At 42.2% G+C, this 24,434-nt stretch overlaps 1 protein-coding gene across 3 annotated transcripts in view; it reads right to left on the bottom strand.

Annotated features, from left to right (window-relative positions):
* The window catches only part of nipbla (NIPBL cohesin loading factor a), a 529,062-nt gene that overhangs the window by 311,660 nt on the left and 192,968 nt on the right, over positions 1-24,434 (bottom strand). For all 3 annotated transcript variants that reach the window (XM_060834051.1, XM_060834059.1, XM_060834067.1), the window contains 2 exons: positions 16,612-16,791; positions 13,018-13,209 (listed from right to left, as the gene is read on the bottom strand). In XM_060834051.1, coding sequence (XP_060690034.1) covers positions 13,018-13,209; positions 16,612-16,791 — 372 coding nt within the window. The remainder of the gene's footprint in view (positions 1-13,017; positions 13,210-16,611; positions 16,792-24,434) is intronic.

Below are 24,434 nucleotides of genomic sequence, written 5' to 3'. Positions count from 1 at the left end.
TAACAACACAAATCATCACAATGGAGTATGATTTAGTAGCCTTTACGGAGACATGGTTGCAGGATGACCATGATGGAATTAAATATCCAGAGGTATCAGACTATTTAGAAGGACAGGTGAAAAGGTAAGGGAGGTGGTTTAACTTTGATATTTAAGGATGCCATCACGGCAGTAGAGAGATGATACAGGTTCAACACAGAATAACGCTGAATCCAGTCAAGTGGAAATTAGAAATTCTAAGAAGACATTGATAGGCGTAGTCAATAGGCCACCAAACAATAACATCACATCGGGGTGGACAATAAATGATTAAATACCTAATGCCTGTAAAAATGGTACAGCAACTATCATGGAGGATTTTAACCTATGTATCAACTGGTTGAACCAGGTTGGTCAAGGCAGCCTCAAGGAGGAGCTCATTGAACGTATCCATCATAGTTTCCGCCAATAGTATGCAATGGAACAAGCCATCCTAGGTCCAGAGTAATGAGACAGGAATAATTAACGATCTCATAGTGAGGGATCCTCTTGGAAGGAGCAGTCACAGAATGGTTGAATTTAGAATATAGATGGAACATGAGAAGATAAAATCCAATATCAGGACCCTGTGCTAAAACAAAGGAGGCTACAACAAGATAAGGAAGGAGTTGGCTACGGTACACTGGAACTAAAGACTATATGATGGGACAATTGAGGAACAGTGGAGGACTTTCAAAGCAGTTTTTAAAGTGCTCAGTGAAAGTATATACCAGAGAAAAAGAAGCACTATAGGAAAAGGGGTAATCTACCATGATGTTTAAGGAAATAAGGGACACTACCAAATGAAAAGATAAGGCATATGAAGTGGGAAAGACCAGTGGGAAACTGGAAGATTGGGAAAATTTTAAAAGGTCCACAGAAAGCCACAAAAAAGCTATCAAGAAAACTAAGATAGATTATGAGAGTAAACTAGCTCAGAAAATGAAGGCAGATAGCAAAGGTTTCTACAAATATATAAAATGAACAATGTGGCAAACAATGTGAACACTGATCCGTTAAGAGGATGAGAAGGTGAATTTAATAACTGGAAATGAAGAGACAGACAAGGCACTTGAACAGGTATCTTGGGTCAGTCTTCACAGTGGAGAACACAGATAACATGCCAGTAACTGATGACAAGGAGATAAAGATAAGTAAGGACTTAGAGACAATCATGGAAATAGTCATTTTGGCAAACTAATGGAGCTAAAGGTAAACAAGACTCCTAGCCTAGATGAAATGCATCCCAGGGTACTAAAAAAAATGACGGGAGAAATAGCAAATGCACTCATAATTTTCCAAAATTCGCTGGATTCTGGGGCAGTTCCAGCAAATCGGAAAACAGCAAGTGCGATATCAACATTTAAAAAGAGGTAGACAAAAGATGGGGAATTAGCGGCTGGTTAGTGGGGAAAATGCGTCAATCTATCACGGAAGAAATAGCAAAATATCTCGATAGAAATTGTCCGATTGGATAGATGCAGCTTGGGTTCATGAAAGGCAGGTCATGTTTAACTAATCTACTGGATTGCTATGAAGACATTACGAGTACGGTGGACAACAGGGACTCAGTATATGTGGTGTATTTAGATTTCTAAAAAGCATTCGACAAGGTGTGGCATAAGATAAAGATGCACGGTTTTATGGGCAATATATTAGCATGGATAGAGGATTGGTTAACTAATAGAAAACAAAGTGCGGATAATTGAGTACTTTGCTGGTTGGCGAAGAGTGCTGTGCATCAGGGATCAGTGTTGGGACCGCAATTGTTCACAATTTACACAGGTGATTGAGAGTTGAGGACTATGTGTATTGTGTCAAAGTTAGATGACACTAAGATAAGGGGCAGAGCAAAGTGTGCAGAGGGATATAGATAGTTTGAGTGAGCAGGCAAAGATCTGGCAAATGGAGTATAATGCTGATAAATATGAAGTCATTCATTTTGGTAGGAACAACAGTAAAAAGGGCTATTATTTGAATGGTACAAAATTGCAGCATGCTGCTGTGCAAAGAGATATGGTTGTGCATGAATCACAGAAGATTAGTTTGCATGTGCAACAGGTAGTTCAGGCGGCAAATTAAGAGCAGAAAGGTTAAGTTGCAGCTGCATAGGGTGCTGATGAGGCTACACACGGAGTACTGCATGCAGTTCTGGTCTTCTTACATGAGAAAGGGTGTACTGACAGTGGAGGGGGTGCAAAAGGAGATTCACTAAATTGATTCCAGAGTTGAGGGAGTGGGTTTATGAGGACAGACTGAGTAACTGGGATTATATTCATTGGACGTTAGTGAGTTTTTAAGAAGATGTGTAGCTCAGGTTGAGGTTCTGGATGTAAGTTTGCTTGTTGAGCTGGAAGGTTTGTTTTCAACGTTTTATCACCAAACTAGGTAACATCAGCAGTGAGTCTCCAGTGAAGCGCTGGTGTTATGTCCTGTTTTCAATTTGTGTTTTGGTTTTTTTGGGCTGGCAATGTCAGTTCCTGTGCTGGTGATGTCATTTCCTGTTCTTTTGCTCAGAGGATGGTAGATTGGGTCCAAATCGACGTGTTTGTTCATAGAGTACCAGTTGGAATGCCATACTTCTCGTGAGTGTCTATGTTTGCTGTGACCTAGGATGGATGTGCTGTCCCAGTTGAAGTGGTGTCCTTCCTCATCTGTATTTAAAGATACTCGTGATTATGGGCTGTGTCTTTCTGTGGCTGGTTGATGTTTATGTACCTGGTGGCTAGTTTACTGCCTGCTTGTCCAATATAGTGTTTGTTATAGTTCTTGCAAGGTATTTTGTAAATAGTGTCCGTTTTGCTTGTTGTCTGTATAGGGTCTTTTAAGTTCATTAGCTGCTGTTTTGGATTTCCCCAAAATCCACAAACGAAGCTACACTAGAACATTATTTCAATAAGCCACCAAACACTACAGCACAGAGGAACTATGAAGAGCAGAGGAAAATCTATACAGCATACTCAAAATGAACTAGTACTCAATGAACACAGTTCGTCGATTTCTCAACAATAAACCCAAATAAGCTGATAAAATGCACCCAGAAACCCTAATCACTCTCCCCTACATCAAAGGCATCTCAGAAATGACTGCCAGACTACTCAAACCCCTTGGGAAACCCACCAACATACTAAAACAGCAGCCAATGAATTTGAAAAACTCTATGCAGACAAGCAAAACTAATGCCATTTACAAGAACGATTAAAAACACTACATTGGACAAACAGGCAGTAAACTAGCCACCAGGATACATGATCAACTTACCACAAAAATACATGATCCATTATCACTAGTATCCTTATGTACGGATGAGGAAGGACACCACTTCAACTGGGACAACACATCCATCCTAGGACATGCCAAACACAGACATGCATGAGAAGTCCTAGAAGCATGGCATTGCAACCAGAACTCTATCATCAAACACATCGGTTTGGACCCCATTTACCATCCACTGTATCTGCCATAAATGCTATTAAATGCGAATCTTATCAGATCGAGTGGATTGGTTGGAGAGACAGACAGAAGCGATGAGGAATTTGCAACAGCAACAGCACTTGATGGATGGCAGTTATAGGAAGGGGGGGGTGGGGGGGGGGGGGGAAGTCTCAGATACAGTCACACAGATGGGCTAACACAGGAAGGGTGAGAGAGGTCAGCACCAAGGACAAGAGCCTTTGGTGGATATACCCATTTCAAACAGGTATGCTGTTTTGGAAAATGTAGGGGGTAATGGATTCTCAGGGGAACGTAGCACAAACAGCCAAGATTCTGGTATTGAGACTGGCTCTAACGCAACAAGGGGTACGTCGGATTCCAAGAGATCAATTGTGTTAGGGGATTCTGTAGTCAGAGGTACAGGCAGATGTTTCTGTGGCCAGCAGAGAAAAAGCAGAATGGTGTGTTGTTTCCCTGGTGCCATGAGCAAGGATGTCTCAGAGAGGGTGCAGAATGTTCTCACGGGGGAGAGGGTCCATCAGGAGGTCATTGTCCACATTGGAACCAACGATATAAGAAGGGAAAAAGGTTGAGACTCTGAAGGGAGATTACAGAGAGTTAGACAGAAATTTAAAAAGGTCTTCAAGGGTAGTAATATCTGGATTACTCCCAGTGCTACGAGCTAGTGAGGGCAGGAATAGGAGGATAGAGCAGATGAACGCATGTCTGAGGAGCTGGCGTATGGGAGAAGGATTCACAATTTTAGATCATTGAAATCTCTTTTGGGGTACAAGTGACCTGTACAAGGAGGACGGATTGCACCTAAATTGGAAGGGGACTAATATTCTGGCAGGGAAATTTGCTAGAATTGCTTGGGAGGATTTAAACTAGTAAGGGGGCGGGGTAGGACCCATGGAGATAGTGAGGAAAAGAGATCGATTTGAAACGGGTACAGCTAAGAACAGACGTGAGTCAAACATTCAAGGCAGGCAGGGACAAGATAGGACTAATAAATTAAACTGCATTTATTTCAATGCAAGGGGCCTAACAGGGAAGGCGGATGAACTCAGGGCATGGTGAGGAACATTGGATTGGGATATCATAGCAATTACGGAAACATGGCTCAGGGATGGGCAGGACTGGCAGCTTAATGTTCCAGGATACAAATGCTACAAGAAGGATAGAAAGAGAGGCGAGAGAGGAGGAGGAGTGGCATTTTTGATTACAGCTGTGCTGAGGGAGGATATTCCCAGAAATACATCCAGGGAGGTTATTTGGGTGGAACCGAGAAACACGAAAGGGATGATCACCTTATTAGGATTGTATTATAGACCCCCTAATAGCCAGAGGGAAATTGAGAAACAAACTTGTAAGGAGATCTCAGCTATCTGTAATAGTAGTTATGGTAGGGGATTTTAACTTTCCAAACATCGACTGGGACTGCCATAGTGTTAAAGCTTTAGATGGAGAGGAATTTTTTTAAGTGTGTACAAGACAATTTTTTGATTCGGTATGTGGATGTACCTACTAGAGAAGGTGCAAAACTTGACCTATTCTTGGGAAATAAGGCAGGGCAGGTGACTGAGGTGTCAGTGGGGGAGCACTTTGGGGCCAGCGACCATAATTCTATTCGTTTTAAAATAGTGATGGAAAAGGATAGACCAGATCTAAAAGTTGAAGTTCTAAATTGGAGAAAGGCCAATTTTGATGGTATTCGACAAGAACGTTCGAAATGATTGGACGCAGATGTTCACAGGTAAAAGGACAGCTGAAAAATGGGAAGCCTTCAGAAATGAGATAACGAGAATCCAGAGAAAGTATATTCCTGTCAGGATGAAAGGGAAGGCGGGTAGGTGTAGGGAATGCTGGATGACTAAAGAAATTGAGGGTTTGGTTAAGAAAAAGAAGGAAGCATATGTCAGGTATAGACAGGATAGATCAAGTGAATCCTTAGAAGAGTATAAAGGAAGTAGGAATATACTTAAGAGGGAAATCAGGAGGGCAAAACGGAGACATGAGATAGCTTTAGCAAATAGAATTAAGGAGAATCCAAAGGATCTTTACAAATATATTAAGGACAAAAGGGTAACTAGGGAGAGAATAGGGCCCCTCAAAGATCTGCAAGGCAGCCTTTGTGTGGAGCCACAGGAAATGGGGAAGATACTAAATGAATATTTTGCATCAGTATTTACTGTGGAAAAGGATATGGAAGATATAGACTGTAGGGAAATAGATGGTGACATCTTGCAAAATGTCCAGATTACAGGAGGAAGTGCTGGATGTCGTGAAATGGTTAAAGGTGGATAAATCCCCACAGGATCAGGTGTACCCGAAAACTCTGTGGGAAGCTAGAGAAGTGATTGCTGGGCCTCTTGCGGAGATATTTGTATCATCGATAGTCACAGGTGAGGTGCCGGAAGACTGGAGGTTGGCAAACGTGGTGCCACTGTTTAAGAAGGGCGGTAAATTCAAGCCAGGGAACTATAGACCGGTGAGCCTGACCTCAGTGGTGGGCAAGTTGTTGGAGGGAATCTTGAGGGACAGGATGTACATGTATTTGAAAAGGCAAGGTCTGATTAGGGATAGTCAACATGGCTTTGTGCGTGGGAAATCATGTCTCACAAACTTGATTGAGATTTTTGAAGTAACAAAGAAGATTGATGAGGACAAAGTGGTAGATGTGATCTACAGGGACTTCAGTAAGACATTCGACAAGGTTCCTCATGGGAGACTGATTAGCAAGGTTAGATCTCATGGAATACAGGAAAAACTAGCCATTTGGATACAGAACTGGCTCAAAGGTAGAAGACAGAGGGTGATGTTGGAGGGTTGTTTTTCAGACTGAAGGCCCGTGACCAGTGGAGTGCCACAAGGATCGGTGCTGGGCCCTCTACGTTTTGTCATTTACATAAATGACTTGGATGCGAGCATAGGAAGTACAGTTAGTAAGTTTGCAGATGACACCAAAATTAGAGGTGTAGTGGACAGCGAAGAGAGTTACCTCAGATTACAACAGGATCTGGATCAGATGGGCCAATGGGCTGAGAAGTGGCAGATGGAGTTTAATTCAGATAAATGCAAGATGCTGCATTTTGGGAAAGCAAATCTTAGCAGGACTTATCCACTTAATGGCAAGGTCCTAGGGAGTGTTGCTGAACAGAGACACTTTGGAGTGCAGGTTCATAGCTCCTTGAAAGGGGAGTCGCAGGTAGATAGGATAGTGAAGGCGACATTTGGTATGCTTTCCTTTATTGGTCAGAGTATTGAGTACAGGAGTTGGAAGGTCATGTTGCGGCTGTACAGGACATTGGTTAGGCCACTGTTGGAATATTGCATGCAATTCTCGTCTCCTTCCTATCGGAAAGATGTTGTGAAACATGAAAGGGTTCAGAAAAGATTTACAAGGATGTTGCCAGGGTTGGAGGATCTGAGCTACAGGGAGAGGCTGAACAGGCTGGGGCTGTTTTCCCTAGAACATCAGAGGCTGAGGGGTGACCTTATAGAAATTTACAAAATTATGAGGGGCATGGATAGGATAAATAGACAAAGTCTTTTCCCTGGGATCGGGGAGTCCAGAACTAGAGGGCATAGGTTTAGGGTGAGAGGGGAAAGATATAAAAGAGACCTAAGGGGCAACTTTTGCACACAGAGGGTGGTACGTGTATGGAATGAGCTGCCAGAGGATGTGGTGGAGGCTGGTACAATTGCAACATTTAAGAGACATTTGGATGGGTATATGAATAGGAAGGGTTTGGAGGGATATGAGCTGGGTGCTGGCAGGTGGGACTAGATTGGGTTCAGATATCTGGTCGGCATGGACAGGTTGGACCAAAGGGTCTGTTTCCATGCTGTACATCTCTATGACTATAACTTGAAGTTAATGAGGCACAACCTCCCCTGCTCAAATCCATGCTGATTACCGCTTCTAAACACTTATAGATCTTGTCATGCAAAATCTTTTCCAATAATTTTCCTTACCACTGACATGAAGCTCACAAGCCTGTAACTTCCTGCATTATCCTTGTTACCATTTTTAAACATTGAGACAGATAATGGGATATATAACATATGATGTTTAAATAAATTTTTCAATTGAAATCTTAGAATACTAGTGGATAATCAAGAATGACTATCCAGAAAGAAGCATTCCATTATGAGTTAGTAAAACACCAAATTACCAATCTCACTAAAATGCTCCTTCCTGAGGAGGAGCTGAAGAAGTAGCATGCAAACCTTCACAAACCTTGAGACTAGCATGCAGTAGGAGAAACCTTCTACTAGAAAGAAAAGGCGGACAGTGATGCTCAGTGCAACAGAACAAAATACATCAGGTGCTAGAGATCTGAAAGATCGTGTGGAGGGCTGTTGAAGTTGGCAACAGGACATGGATGGGATGCAAAACTGGGCTGATAAGTGACAGATGGAGTTTAACCTGGAAAAAGTGTCAATTCATTCACTTGGGAAGGTCAAATCTGAGTACAGAATACAGGGTTAAAGTAAGGATTCTTGGCGGTATGGAGGAACAGAGGGACCTTGGGTCCATGTCTATAGATCCCTCAAAGTTGCCACTTAGGTTAATAGCGTTGTTAAGGCATATGGTGTGTTGACTTTCATTAGCAGGGGGATTGAATTTAAGCTGAAAATGTGTTGCTGGAAAAGCGCAGCAGGTCAGGCAGCATCCAAGGAACAGGAAATTCAACATTTCAGGCATAAGCCCTTCATCAGGAATGAGGAAAGTGTGTCCAGCAGGCTAAGATAAAAGGTAGGGAGGAGGGATTTCGGGGAGGGGCGATGGAGATGTGATAGGTGGAAGAAGGTCAAGGTGAGGGTGATAGGCCGGAGTGGGGGTAGGGGCGGAGAGGTCAGGAAGAAGATTGCAGGTTAGGAAGGCGGTACTGAGTTCGAGGGATTCAACTGAGACAAGGTGGGGGGAGGGGAAATGAGGAAACTGGGGAAATCTGAGTTCATCCCTTGTGGTTGAAGGGTTCCCAGGCGGAAGATGAGGCGCTCTTCCTCCAACTGTCATGTTGTTATGGTCTGGCGATGGAGGAGTCCAAGGACCTGCATGTCCTTGGTGGACTGGGAGGGGGAGTTGAAGTGTTGAGCCACGGGGCGCTTGGGTTGGTTGGTCCGGGTGTCCCAGAGGTGTTCTCTGAAACGTTCCGCAAGTAGGCAGCCTGTCTCCCCAATATAGAGGAGGCCACATTGGGTGCAGCGGATGCAGTAAATGATGTGTGTGGAGGTGCAGGTGAATTTGTGGCAGATATGGAAGGATCCCTTGGGGCCTTGGAGAGAAGTAAGGGAGGTGGTGTGGGCGCAAGTTTTACATTTCTTGCGGTTGCAGGGGAAGGTGCCGAGAGTGGAGATTGGGTTGGTGGGGGTTGTGGACTTGACGAGGGAGTCACGGAGGGAGTGGTCTTTGAGGAACGCTGATAGGGAAGGGGAGGGAAATATATCCCTGTTGGTGGGGTCCGTTTGGAGGTGGCAGAAATGTCGGCGGATGGTACGCTGTATATGGAGGTTGGTGGGGTGGTAGGTGAGAACCAGTGGGGTTCTGTCCTGGTGGCGGTTGGAGGAGCGGGGCTGAAGGGCGGAGGAGCAGGAAGTGGAGGAGATGCGGTGGAGGGCATCGTCGATCACGTCTGGGGGGAATCTGCGGTCCTTGAAGAACGAGGCCATCTGGGCTTTACGGTATTGGAACTTAATTTAATTTAATTTGATTGAATTTAAGAGTCACGAGGTTATACTGCAGCTCTATCCAGTTCTGGTTAGACCACACTTGAAACATTGTGCTCAGTTCTAGTCACCTCATCATGGGAAAAATGTGGAAGCTTTAGAGAGGGATCCAGAGGAGATTTACCAGGATGTTGCCTGGACTGCAGGGCATGTCTTATGAAGAAAAGTTGAGGGAGCTAGGGCTTTTCTCATTGGAGCGAAGGAGGATGAGGGGTGACTTGATAGAGATGTACAAGGTGATGAGAGGCATAGATAGAATGGATAGACACAGACTTTTTCCATGGGCAGAGATGGCTATCATGAGGGGGCATAATCTTAAGATCAGTGGAGGAAAGGTTAGGGGAGACGTCAGAGGTAGGTTCTTTACAGAGTGGTGGGTATGTGGAATATACTGCCAGCAGTACGCGAAAGTGAGTACTGCAGATGCTGGAGATTAGAGTCAACAGTGTGGTCCACTATCTGCACCACCCTCCCCTTTGACCTATCACATTTACCCCCACCTCCATCATCTTCTGCACTCTTAGCTACCTTTCCCAAAGGCCCACCCCACCCCCCACCCCCTCCTCCCAGAGGCTCCCAGCCTCATTCCTGATGAAGGGCTTTTGCCTGAAATATCAATTTTCCTGCTTCTTGGACGCTGCCTGACCTACTGTGCTTTTCTAGCACCACACTCTTGCCAGCAGTAGTAGGAGTCAGATATATTAGGGACATTTAAGCGACTTTTGGATTGGCATGGTAGTACAATGAAGGATATGGAGTTTAGTTTAATTTTTCAGCAGGGTAGAAGGTTGGCACTACATGAAGGGCCAAAGGGCCTGTACTGTGCTGTACTGTCCTATATCCTGAAAGCAAAGCACTGACAAAACTCAGCAGAATTTTCACTGTGGAGAGAGAAGGAGATGACTTTTTGAGGCTCAAGACACTTATTTTGAACTTAACAGGAACTGAAAACTGCATGTGTGGTCAACGCAGGGCTTCATAGAGGCTTATTCCAAACCTGACATCATAGGCATAAAGACTAGTATCACCTTTGTAAAAGGCAGGTGCAACTCAGTCTCATGCTACGGAAACAGCACTGCAGGCTGTTTCTGTGCATGAGCTCTCATTGCTTCCATTACAGCAACGCCCAGAAAACACAGCTGGGTAGGCAAAAAGTAGGAAAAGTATGTGCAGCAAGTAGAAGTGTGGGAAAAGATCAGGGAAAGATGTCACACAACAAAAAGGTAAACAGTTATGGCAGTGTATGTAAAGAGAAATAGATCACAGAATCACAAGAGGAGACCATTCAATCCATCACATCTACACCAGAGATGGTGTTAATGGTAGGTCTTTTCCTGACTTTTCCTTCTCTTCGTGTAAAACAAAGATTTCCAGCTTTCTTCAGTTCTGAAGTAGCCCCACTGTGCTAGTCTATTACCAGACTGATTCCTCTGATGACAGGACTGAGGTATGTAAAGAGATGGAATGGTTAGGACTATACTCGCTAGAGCTTAGAAGAACGCGGAGGAATCTGAGAGAAATCTAAAAAATTCTAACAGGATGGGACAGAGCAGATGCAGTAGGATGGTCCAATAATAGGGGACTAGGCCATTTAGGACTGAGACGAGGAGCTAGCATTCTGATACCAACTTTGAGTCAACACATTATCAAGCAAGAGCACTGTACACAAACACCCCTTTTTAACAGAATCACTGATGTGTGCCTTTTCAGTTTTTGCTTGCCTATTTTTGTGTTAGCAAATTCAGCAACCATATTTTAAATCCCTTTATCTAAATTATTCATACAATGCGTTAAATGTTGAGGCATCAGCATTGATTCTATGATACACCACTCATTGTATATTGCTATTGTAAGAGACCATATATTTTTCATAGTTAGAACAAAAAACTGAAATGCAAATTGGACTGCTGGAATTGGAACACCAGAAAAACATTTAACTTGATTATCAAATGCTGTATTTACTGGTTAGCTATGCAATACAATATTGCTTTTTTAAGCAATAAGATGGAGAATTAGATTGAGCAGCAGCAAGAATCTTTTAAGTTAGAGACATTCAGCACTGTTACTCTCGGCAGTTATACAGTGTTTTAGTACTCTGCAGCTCAAAATGAGAGAGAAAAAGACATCAGAGCCTGCAAAAAACCAGCATTACCCACTGAGTGGGGGAAAAGGCAGATAAAGTAAGAATCCTTAAAAGAAAGGATTCATAATGAAAAAGACAGACATTCACTTGATCAAAGAATGCCTCTCATCCTGCAGACAACAGCATGGCATCATTGCTAAAATCAAAAGGGCTGAAAGAAAATAACTTTTTACCTCATGATCCAAACTTTTGATCCTCGGAATTTTGGTTACTGTCAATTCTTTTTCCAGCTACAGTATGGACATTAAACCTTTTGTCAATGTGTTTTGAGTGTGTGTATGATTTAGGGTTTTGAAGGGCTTTTAATGTAAATTGCATAGATTAGAAATATTTTCATTGCTCTAGTTAAAGTGATGTGATGTCATAAGAGGTTACTTTTCTGTGTGAATTGCTTTTTACTTCGTAGCAATCAGGTCATCAAATTGGTCATTCTAGTGGCCTTATTGGGATACTATATGTTTACGCAAAGTGTAACAGCTTGTGCAACAATGGATCGTGATTATCAGTGCACTGCTCCTAGTAAATTCATGACACCATGAAAGCTTACTAGCAGTCTGTCAGTCTCTAAGATGTTAAACTTGACAAGCTCAGCTCGAATCTTCTGCAATAACTTTTAATGCAGAGCCTTATCAAATGACTTCAATAATGCCTTCAAATAACATTGGAGAGGAGAAAGGTCAGCGTGGGGACCAGACAGAAATGCATAAGATTATGAGGAGCATGGACAGGGTAAATAGAAAGCAGCTGCTCCCATTAGTTGAATGGTCAACAATATGGGATCATAATTTTAAAGTGAAAGGCAGGTGGGTTTTTTGAGGGGAACAAAAAAAAACATTTTCACCCACGGTTTGGGAGGGTCTGGAATACAATGTTTGGGAGTTAATTGAGGTAGGAAATCACTCAATACTTAAAGGTACTTGGATGAACACGAACAGTCATAACATTCAAAACTTTGGACCTAGCACTGGAAAGTACGATTACTGTAGGTAGTAGTAAATTGTTGGTAATACAAACTTGATGGGCCAAAATCCCTCTTCTACACTGTATGATTCTAACATTCTAACACCTTGCCTGTGCCAGATGTTAAGCTATTTGGCTCATAGGAAACTATTTTCCCTTCCTCCCTTTTTGAATAAAGGAACCATATTCACAACTCCATTTATCTCTATTTGCATATTTTTTGTCTATTTTATTGCAAATAATTTTGCATTCAGATGAAGCTGCTTCAAATTTTACACTTTTACCATTTTTCATTAATTTGTCTTCATTCAGTGAAATCACAATACATTGATTCATTTTCTCTTGCTTAATGTTCTCACCTGCTCCATCACCATTGCTTGTCCAAACTTTTTCTACCTCTTGTTTCAGTTATTTGATTTGCTAGGATCAAGTCACAGCTGGTTCTAGTAAAATGTGTCCCAACAGATCAGCCTCCTCACTCCTTGCCCAACACAGCAAGTATTTGAAATTCCAACAATGACTGACAATTAATTAAAAGCTTTGGAAGAAAATTGGTCCAAATAGACCCCGTAGCAGTAAATGTTTACAATTTTAAATCACCTCATCCATCTCAGTTGTTGAACTCCACAATGTTAGTAAAGGGTCTGCAAAGCCACAACTTAAATATCAGTCTACCCATTTCTATAAATTCTGATTTATTTGATTGTCAAGAAATGCACTCTTACTATCACTGAGACTGGGAGGGGGGGAATCCTCCTCTGATCCAGGGCTACACTCCCGATATCTGCTTCCTGAGCTACGTCTGCCTTCAATAGAATAGCTGCTTCTTCGTATTTCATTTAGAATCCAACGGTCGTGTTCTTCACATTCCCAGGCTTTATCCACTCCTCTGTCTTTCTTGTGCCTCTTCCTGGAAGCTGAAAGTAGAGATTTCATATTAGCATTTAATCATTTTTTAAGGATTCTTTTGTAGTGCCTGTTTTTGGAAACTACAGCTATGAGTCAATATTTTTAATGCTTTTATAGTTAAACTCAATGTGACTTGGCAACTCATCCAAACCAATCCATGATAGGTATGTACCTTTCAAATGATAAATTTGTTTGTAATGACACAATATTACCGAACTTGTGTGTTACTATTTTTTAAAGTAGATATCTTGCATTTTATTGTAAGAGTTTCTTAGGATGTTCAACTGCAATTTGCATATTTATAGGATTGTTGTCACTCTCAATAAGCTGACTTCTTGGGCGGTTGTAATCCATTTGATGTATGGACACCCACAATATTGTTCTGGAGTAGGCTTCAGAAAGTTGACCACCACTATTCAATAACAAGATGCAAGGATGGCAGAGCTTAGATCTAATGCACTGGCTTTGGAATCACTTTGTTGTCTACTGTAAGCTGCTTTGTAATTTGACACACAAGTTATCATAGAATCATACAGTACAAAAGACATCTTTCCACCCAGTACGCCCATGCCTATTTCCCACTCTCTAGCATTTACCCTATAGCCTTGAATGTTATGACTTTTGAAAAGGTTGTGATGTTTCCCACCTCAACCATCCTCCCAGGCAGTATATTCCAGACTCTCATCACCTTCTGGGTGAAAGAAATGTTCAAAGTCCCCTCTAAGTTTCCTGCCTTTAATCCTAAAACTGTGTCCCCTTGTACTGAGCCATCAATGAAAAGGGAACTGCTGTTTTCTATGCTCAACATAATCTTACACATCCCTATCAGGTTCCCCCCACAACCTCTTTTGCACCAAAGCAAACAAGCAAAGCACTTCCAACCTGTTCTTTTTAAACTAAGATATCCCATCCCAGGCAGCATCTTAGTGAATCTCCTCTGCAATCCTTCCAGTACAATGACATCTCGCCTAGACTTAGACTTAGACTTACAGTGTGGAAACAGGCCCTTCGGCCCAACAAGTCCACACCGACCCGCCGAAGCGAAACCCACCCATACCCCTACATATACCCCTTACCTAACACTATGGGCAATTTAGCTTGGCCAATTCACCTGACCCGCACATCTTTGGACTGTGGGAGGAAACCGGAGCACCCGGAGGAAACCCACGCAGACACGGAGAGAACGTGCAAACTCCACACAGTCAGTCGCCTGAGTCGGGAATTGAACCCAGGTCTACAGGCGCCTATGACCAGAAACGCATGTAATATATTCCAGGTTTGTGGAATGTTCCTCGGGAGGTTAGTGTGACACGATGGGCTGAATGGCTTGCTTCCACGCTGTAGAGACTCATGATTCTATTCTCTTCACCCTTCTTAAAATATGGAAACATATTAGCTGCCTTCTGACACTTTCCGTGGCTAGAAAGAATTGAAAATTTGGGCCAGGGGACAGGTGATTTCCTCCCTTGTCATCCACAATAGCCTGATGTACAACTCATCCTTGGAGATATGTTCACTTTTAAATCCAATAAAACACTGGACATCTTTGAACATTTGGGACTGGATAAGACAATTTGGAAATATACCAGGAACAAAGGGAGCAAACAACATTGTCCCTAGAGTCATCTAGGAAGGGCAGGCGGAACTTAAAGCAATTAAGAAAGCAAAGAGGGGGCATGAAAAGAGCACCAGCTGGCAAGATTACAGGGGAACTCCAAGATATTCTACAAGCCCATCACGGGGAAGGAAAAAAAACACAGGGAAAGGATAGGGACCCAGGGGGCAATCTGTGCATGGAGCTGAAGGTTATTGATTGAGAGTTTTAAATTAGCACTTCATATCGGTCTTCACTCAGGAAAAGGAGGATGTAGGTACAAATTTGGGAAGAGGCACTGAGAGGTTCTTGAGCAGACTGATACAGGGAGCAAAGAGGCATTGGAGGTTATGGTGGGCTTAAAAGTGGACATATCTCCAGTGAGCCACCATGCCTCATTGAAATGTTCTGCTAGAGATTTACCCTCAAATCGCAGTTCTGAGTTTACTTTAACCCAGACTTGCCTTATTTTAATAAAATCTGCCTTGCCCCAATCCGAAACCCTTTGTGGCAGACCATCTTTTTCCTTTTCCATAAGGAATTTAAGTGAATGGTGTTATGGTCACGGTTGATAAAATGCTCCCCCGCTGCCACCTCAAATGTGTCTGGCTTCATTCCCCAAAATTAAGTCCAGCTCTACACTGTCCTTAGTAGAATCACCACATGTTGATATAAAAATCTTTTCTGAACATATTTCAAGAAATGCGCCACCTTGAGACTCTTTATACCATGATTATCCCAATTAATGTTGGAGAATTTGAAGTTTCCTAATATAATTACATTGATAATTTTACCATGCCTCAGTGATTGACTGCATGGCTGCTCAATTGCTCACCGATTATTTTTAATATAGGCTGAACAGCATGACTATGTTTTTTTTATTCTTAAGCTCTATCCACAAGGCCTCATTTGACATACTGTACCTTTAACTAATTATGCAATACCACGTCTTTCTTATACCTCAGAGGGCTGAGTTTCTAGTCCTGCCCATCCCTCAATCACATTTGTGTGACGCAACATAATCACAATTCCATTTGTCATCCTCACCATAAGTTATCAACCAAGTAATTTTGGGTCTGGAGTCACATGCAGGGAAAACAAGGCAAGGATCAGATTTCTTTCTGCAGAGGAATTATCTGATGGAATTTTACAATAGTTGTCCATTAACTCTTAACTGCAGATTTTTCTTTTTGGATTTGGAACCAAGGCCCACAAACATTATTTACGTCACTGGATTACTAGTCCAATGATAATACCACTAAAAGATAAGGAGATTAAGGAGCATGGAGAGAAAGTGAGAGTGGGTTACTGAAATTGCATGATCAGTCACGATCATACTGAATGGTGGCAGGGGCCGAATGGCCTACTCCTGGACCTATTTTCTATGCTTCTATAATATCTGCCTTTCTTATCTTGAATGATCAAATGTTTTAATCGGACGATTTTCTCAAAGTTATTCCTCAAGCCTCTTCTAAAACTAAATGATTTTCCATTCCTTACACTCCCCGCCAGCCTAGATCTCTAGTCTCAAAATACCTTTTATTGATTTTTATTGCTATTCTACTTTCCAAGCTTACTCAAACAATAAGGAGGAGAAAGTGAGGACTGCAGATGAGCGCTAAAAATGTGTTGCTGGAAAAGTGCAGCAGGTCAGGCAGCATCCAAGGAGCAGGAGAATCTATGTTTCGGGCATGAGCCCTTTTTCCTGAAGAAGGACTCATGCCCGAAACGTCGGTTCTCCTGCTTTTTGGGTGCTGCCTGACCTGCTGCGCTTTTCCAGCAACACATTTTCAGCTCAAACAATAAAGATACTTACATTCAAAGTCACTGTCATTATCACCCTCATCTGAGCTTATTTCTGCATAGTTTGGCTTTTCCTTCACCGTACTGCGTTTCCGTTTGTTCATTTTGACACGCTCACAAAGTGGCATTGTAGATTCTATCTCAGCGAGGAGATCAGGGGGCAGTTCCTTCAACACCGATTGGTCAATACCACCTGCAATGATACAGCATCAAATGGTGTTAAAATTAATTTTAAATACCTAAAATTACCTGATGATCAATTCAGAGCTGTTGAAAACAGGTTTTACAGTACTGAAACCGACTAGCTGACCCTGTTCATGTCACTCCGCTTACACTATTTAAATCATTTATTGTGGTTTAATAGAGCATTTATTCTAGAGAAATACATCAGACAATCCACAAAGCATGATTTGCAGTGTACTTCAATTGTGAATCTCTCTTACTAGAAGTAGCAACGAGACTATTTCACAGGTGTCAGGAATTAACAATTAACTTTCCAGCTGTTAGCAGAGGGCTCGTGATGCAGTGGTAGCATGCCAGCCGCTCAGGTGGGTCTGGGTTCAATTCCCATCTGCTCCAGATGTAATAACATCTTTGAATAGGGTGATTAGAGAATATTCAACAGATATAGATTATTAGCCAACCTAAAGGAACTTGAAGACTATCTCCTCAAAATTCAGTCATCCCCTTCTCCAGCTGAACTACTTGTGAGACACAGCCTTAAACAAATCATCTCTAAAGTGATTTTGAAACTTATGGTTTTTCAAAATGGTCGGAAGAGTACTTGTATACAAACTGCTTTGAATAACCTATTCCATTGTCACACCTGATTCGGACTGAAGCACAATCAGAAGGTAGGTAGACTAATTCCAAAATAGGAGAACTGGCATTTTCAATTTTGAAATCAAAAAATGTCTTCGAAGACAAGGTATTATGGAGCCAGATCAATGGCATTAAGGTACAGATCAGCAATCATTTGACTGAATGAAGAACATTCAGTTTTGAATTCTTATCTGAAGAGAGGTAGCTGCTCAAAGCTATTGATCTTGTACTCATCAGTTCTAACTTGAATCACAGTTTTCAAATCATCACAACAAATTTTGTTAACAGAGAAAAGGATGATGATTGATTGGCAATCTACTGAAATTGAATTGTTGGCATGAACAAAACAATGAGGAGATAATGGCCACAAGCTCCTTGATCATTTACAAAAACTGCAAGGCTCGAATATATTTATTTTGTTTCCAAAGTACAGACCCTATTCCTTGAGTGAGGCCTATATTGTTTCTAGCAGGTACAAATAAGCAACACAAGTTTGACCTTATTGCAGTGAGTGCTTGCAACCGATGGGTAAGAAAGTTTAAATATTTTTTGTATAAATCTGATTTTGTTTATAGCCGGTATTTAGCTAAAAAGCTTCATTTAATTTTTGAAGTTCCCAGCCTTAAGCAGAATTTTAACAAGGCAAAGGAAAAGCAATTGAACTTAATTCAAAGCAGCTTGAACCAGGAATCACAGGTTACAGGGAAAGCGCATAGATAGACATGAGGAATGTCAAGGAGAAAGTGAGGACTGCAGATGCTGGAGATCAGAACTGAAAATGTGTTGCTGGAAAAGCGCAGCAGGTCAGGCAGCATCCAAGGAGCAGGGGAATCGACATTTCAGGCATGAACCCTTCTTCAGGGCCATTCCTGAAGAAGGGCTCATGCCCAAAATGGGGAATGTCAAATCAACAATGACCCTACTGAATGGTGCGGGGTCGAACAGCCTACTCCCAGAGAGATTGGGATGGGGACGACAGGAGGGAGAGCGTGAGAAAGGCAAGACCACCCAGAAAGCAGGAATACAGAAACCTTAGCTTTTACAATTGTCCAATTAGCTGAGGTCATTTCAGCGTATATCAATGACAGAATGATTTAGAGTGGACATTGTGGTACAGGAAGCAATACAAGTGGGGATAGAAAGAAAAACAGTGGTAGCAAGGGACATAGTCTGAGATTTAAAATATTCTCTGAGGCAAAGAGCCAGAGTTCAAATGGCTGAGTTGCCTCATTGCCAGGGCTTAGACATTTGTTTAGGACTAGAGAAAATTTGTAGTGGGAGGGGAGATTCCAGTCATTGCGGCCTATGTAGGTACAAGTGACATAGCCAGGAAAAGGAAAGAAAGGTTCTGCATAGTCAGTATGAAAAGTGCATGGCATGTCTCAAAGACTGGTTGTGGTAAAGTGAGGCACAGGCACCAGAAGTCAACAGTGATGCTCAGATGCCTTAATAATAACACGGTAGGGTGGTGACAATACACAAGTAGGAAGGAGGAGAGGTTCCTCATGTGTTTTGCTTCCAATCTCCATCACTCACTCACATTTCACCTGATCCATCTCTGACTCTTTGCTTTCTTAACTCCATCGTTTTGACTCCTCAGGATAGGCTGTTCACTAATATCCATTACAAGCCCACCAGCTGCCAAAGTTAACTCCTTTCACCCCCTTCCCTGCAAGGATTCTGTTTCATTTTCTTAGTTTTTCTATTTCACCCATTCTGATGATGTCACTTTCCACCCTCCAACCCATTGTCCTTTTTCCTCAAAAGGATTCCACGTTCCCAAGTGGTTGACAGAGTCTTCAGCCATGGTCAACCCATCTCATAGTTCTGCCTTCAATCCTTTCCCCTCCTTCCCAGAACGACTGCATAAAGTTCACCAAGGAGGAAGAAACCGACAACAAACTCGCATTTCTGCACGTCACAGTGAGATTTTTGAAGGCTGGGAACTTCATTTAATTTTTGAAGATTTTTAGCTAAATACCGGCTATAAACAAAATCAGATTTATAGAAAAGATATTTAAACTTTCTTACCCATCAGTTGCAAGCACTCACTGCAATAAGGTCAAACGTGTGTTGCTTATTTGTACCTGCTAGAAACAATATAGACCTCACTCAAAGAACAGACAACAGAGAACTACCAACTTGTGTATACAGAAAAACAACAAACACTGACAAATTACTTAACTACACAAGCAACCATCCCAACACACAAACAAAGCTGTATCAGAACACTATTCCAATGAGCCACCTCACACTGCAGCACAGACGAACTTTGGAAAACAGAGGAGAACCACCTATACAACGTATTCAAGAAGAACGGATACTCAAAATATACAGTCCGCAGTTTCCTCAGGAACAAACCACGACAAGCAGACGAAACACAGCCAGAAACCCTAACCACCTTACCATACATCAAAGTAGTTTCAGAAATGACAGCCAGACTAAGACCCCTCGGAATCCTAGTAGCACACAAACCCACCAACACTCAAACAAAAACGAACAAACTTAAAAGACTCGGTGCAACCCATGGACAAAACCAACGTCATCTACAAAATTCCATGCAAGGACTGCCACAAACATTATGTAAGGCAAACAGGAAGAAAGTTAGCCACCAGGATACATGAACACCACCTAGCCACAAAAAGAAAGACCCTCTCTCCCTCGTAGCCCCGCTCACGGATGAAAAAAAACACCATGTCGACTGGGACAACACATCTATCCTGGGACAGCTAAAGCAAAGACATGCCAGAGAATTCCTAGAGACCTGGCACTCCAACCACAACGCCATAAACAAACACGTAGATCTAGATACCATCTGTCAACCCCTCAGAAAACGAACAGGAAATGACATCACCACAAAGCCCAGGAACCCCATCCAGGACAAACAAATAGAAAGCAGGAGACAACAGCTTCGCTTCACTTGGAGGTCGCCACTGATGATGTTACCTAGCCAGGTAATGAAACGTCTGGATATCAAATCTACAGCTCAGCGAGCAAACCTACACCCTAAACTGGATTCCCCTTGTCCTGGCTTTGCACTCCACTTCACTTTCAAAGGATCATCTGCCATTTCTAGTACTAGATATCACAACCAAACATCTCTCACTCCCCTCCAATTTCAACATTCAGCAGGGGCTGCTCCCTCCAGAATACCTTGAACCATTTCTCCATCACTCCTAACTTCTCCCAATGCAATCACAGAAGATGTAATACATACCCATTCATCTCCTCTCTGTCCAAGGCCCCAAACACACATTCAATGTGAAGCAGCATTTTAATTATACTTCCTTCATTTTAGTCGACTGCATTTGTTGCTCACAATACAGACTGGGTGACTGCTGTGTCTGTTCTGTTCATAGGGAAGACTGACCTCCCAGTTGCTTATTATTTCAATAAACCACCTTGCTCACATGTGAGCATTACTATCTCAGGCTTACTGCAATGATCCAAAAAAAAGCACAACGAAAGTTCAAGGAACAACACCTCAGTTTTCCACTTAGGCAAACTATAGCTTCGAGATCTCAACACTGAATTCCATAACTTCAGAAACTGATCTATTGCCTATTTTACCTTACAGTCCCTGTCTTGTTTGCGTCTTGTTTACTCAAAAGAAAAAACCCATTTGTCCCCTTTTCACAGCTTAATTTGCATTTTACATCTCTTTTCCTCTTTCACCACCATTAACAACCCCTTTACCTTTTACACCAGGCTTCTACATCACAGACCCTTTGGTCTAACTCATCCATACCAACCAGTCATCACATTTATGCCAGAGGAAACATCACAAAAGCGTTCACAGGAGGCTCCCAAGCACTGAGGATGTCACCTAGACAGGGGATGAAACGTTTGCAACACAAATTCCCAGCTGGGCGAACAGAACCACAACAACGAGCACCCGAGCTACAAATCTTCTCCCAAACTTTATTAACCTCTATATGGTCACCCCTCAGCTTTCAACATTCCAGGGAGAAAAGCTCCAGCCTATTTAGCAACTCCCTATAACTCAAACCCACGAGTCCCAGCAGCATCTTGTAAGTATTTTTTGCACCCTTTCAAGTTTAACATCTTTCCTTTAGACCGGTGACCAGAATTGTATGCAGTATTCTAAAACACAGCCTCACCAATGGCCTTATACAAAAGCAATGATATCTTAATTCCTATACTCAATATTCTGCCCCTGTCATTGAAGGAAGAAAGGTAATAGCCTAGCTGTAATGTCACTGAACCAATAATCCAGAATCCTAGGTTTAAATTAACTCTGCAGGAGAATCAGGAAACCAGAAGAGAATATTAGAAAGCAATAAGTTTCCTGGTTACAAGATGTTAAGAAGGCATACGTGACACTTGCTTTCATCACTAATGGGAGATAGAAGAGGAGCAAGGAGGTAAGTCTAGAGTTGTATAGAGCATTGACTAGACCACAACTGAAACTGTGTGCAGTTCTGGACACCTGATTAATTGAAGAGTGTGATAGCATTAAAGAGGGTACAGAGGATGTCCACCAGGAATTTGGCATTAAAAACAAATTTTTCCGAGCGAACATTAGTTCTGAGAAAGGGTCACTGGATCCAAAATGTTAGTCAATTTCTCTCCACAGACTCTGTCAGACTGACTGAGCTTTTTCAGCTATTTCAGTTTTTGTTTCACCAGGATATTGCCAGAGATGTAGAAATTGAGCTAGGAGTGACTGGATAGGCTTGGATTGTTTTCTTTAGAGCACTGACAATGGAAGGGGTGGGGTGAGGAAAAAGAGAGGAAACGGGCCCTTCAGCCCAACAAGTCCACACCGACCCTCCGAAGAGTAACCCACCCAGACCCAATTCCCCGCCCTTATATTTACCCCTGGCTACTGCATCTGACCCTATAGGCAATTCAGAATGGCCAATTCATCTGACCTGCAGATCTTTGGATAGTGGGAGGAAACTGGAGCACCCTGAGGAAACCCATGCAGAGACAGGGAGAATGTGCAAACTCCACACAGACAGTTGCCCGATGCGTGGTACGTATGCTGTGTAAATGTGATGGGCCAAAGGGCCTTTACTGTACCGTATGATTATGACTAGAAAAGATAGCCAAGGGAAAAAGGAGGGTTGACATTGCTGGGTAATAAGAGAATTTGTAGCATTGGAGAAAGATTGTTGTCAAAGTGCATAATTGATATTTATATTTTAATATCAATTATTTGAGAGTTTGGACTCTGAACTAGTTGCAAGTAGACTTTCATCTGTGAAGAGGGGGTTTAATGGTCAACTCAGCATTACTGGAATCTTGACTTTCTTTAAACCAGTATGAAAGATGAGACCCTGGGGAGGTAAAAGGAATTTGTTTTCTCAGTCTTAGAGAGTAAAAAAAAGAGCATCGATAAGCACTGATTTGCTTTCAATGTACAAGCAGCAAGATTTTGATTCTTTGCGAAGGAGTAGACACCACACCTTCAAAAGCTTGTACATTTGGTTTGAAGAATTACATACATGTTATGTCACAGGCAGCAGCCATTTGGCCCATCATGTCTGTGCCAGCTCCTTAAACAGAGTACCAATCACCTGCAATTTGCCAATAGCTTTGCATATTATTTTTGGCCAAACACAGTCATCCAGTGATCTTTTGAATGCCTCAATAGAATATGCCTCCAACATATTTTCAGACAGTGCATTTCATTCCATAACTGCTTGAATAAAAAAATTCTCACATCTTTGCTTCTTGCACCCATCATTTTAAATCTACGTCCTTTTGTTCTTGCTCCATTTGAGAGCTGGAACAGCTTCTCCCCATCTACTTTCTCCAGCTTGTTCAGTGTTTTTTGAAAAACGATGAAATCATAAAATTATAAAATCCAGAAAAGTCCTGTCGGCCCATCAAGTCTGTGCCCACAAAAATATACTAACTCTACATTAGTCCAAATTTCCAGCACTTGGCTGTTGTGACATTTCAAATGCTCACTCAAATATTTTAAGGTTACCTGCCTCAACTACCCTCTCATTCCATGCATTTCAGACCCCTACCATCCTGAAACAAAATTCTTCAAGCTCCCTCTAAACCTGCTCCCTTTCACCTTAGAAGTGTATCCTCTCAATCTAAGACCACGAAACCATAAAATACAGGAGCAGAACTAGATCATTCAGCCCATTGAGCTATTGTCATTCAATTATGGCTGGTAGGTTTTACAATGTCATTCTCCTGCCTTTCCCCTATAATCTTTTATGCCATTACTTATCAAGAACCTATCTATCTTTGTCCTAAGTATACTCAATGACTTAGCCTCTACAATTTTCTGCAGCAATGCAGTCCACAGATCATCCTCATCTCACTCTTAAAAGGAGGGAGAAAGGGAGGGAAAAAGGGAGGAAGGGTGGGTGGGGAGAAGTACGAAAGGTTACTTTTGTCCCTTCAACAGCTGCTTTCTACCCACTGGAAAGTTATTTGTGACCTCCTCAGTGGAGACTGATTTAAAGTATTTGTTCAATTGGTCTGCCATCGTTTTGTTAGACGAAAGTGAGGACTGCAGATGCTGGAAATCAGAGCCTAGATTAGTGTGGTGCTGGAAAAGCACAGGTCAGGCAGAATCAGAGGAGCAGGAAAATCGACGTTTTTGGCAAAAGCCCTTCATCAGGGTGCTGCCTGACCTGCTGCCATCTTTTTGAGGTCCATGAAGAATTCACCTGATTCTAACTGCCAGGGACTTACATCTGCCTTCACCAGTCTTGTTCTCTTCATATATCTATAGAAACTTTTGCAGTCAGTTTTTATGTTTTTCGTAAGCTTACCTCCATATTGTATTTTTTCTCTTCCGAAGTAAACTTTTTGTCCTCCTGTATGCTTCCTCTTTGGCTTTAACACGATCCCTGATTTTGGTTGTTAGCCATCTTCCCTGTTTTACTCTTATGCCAGATAGAGATATACAACTTTTGAAGCTCATCCATGTGTTCTTTAAATATCTGCCACTACCTACACACTGTCATCAACCCTTCAGTATCCTTGACCAGTTTATCTTAGCCAATCCATGCCTCATACCAT

Source organism: Hemiscyllium ocellatum, chromosome 2 (assembly GCF_020745735.1).
Source record: "Hemiscyllium ocellatum isolate sHemOce1 chromosome 2, sHemOce1.pat.X.cur, whole genome shotgun sequence".
Taxonomy (NCBI): Eukaryota; Metazoa; Chordata; class Chondrichthyes; order Orectolobiformes; family Hemiscylliidae; genus Hemiscyllium; species Hemiscyllium ocellatum.
The sequence above is the reverse complement of the archived record's forward strand: the minus strand, read 5'-3'. Positions and strand labels throughout refer to the sequence as shown.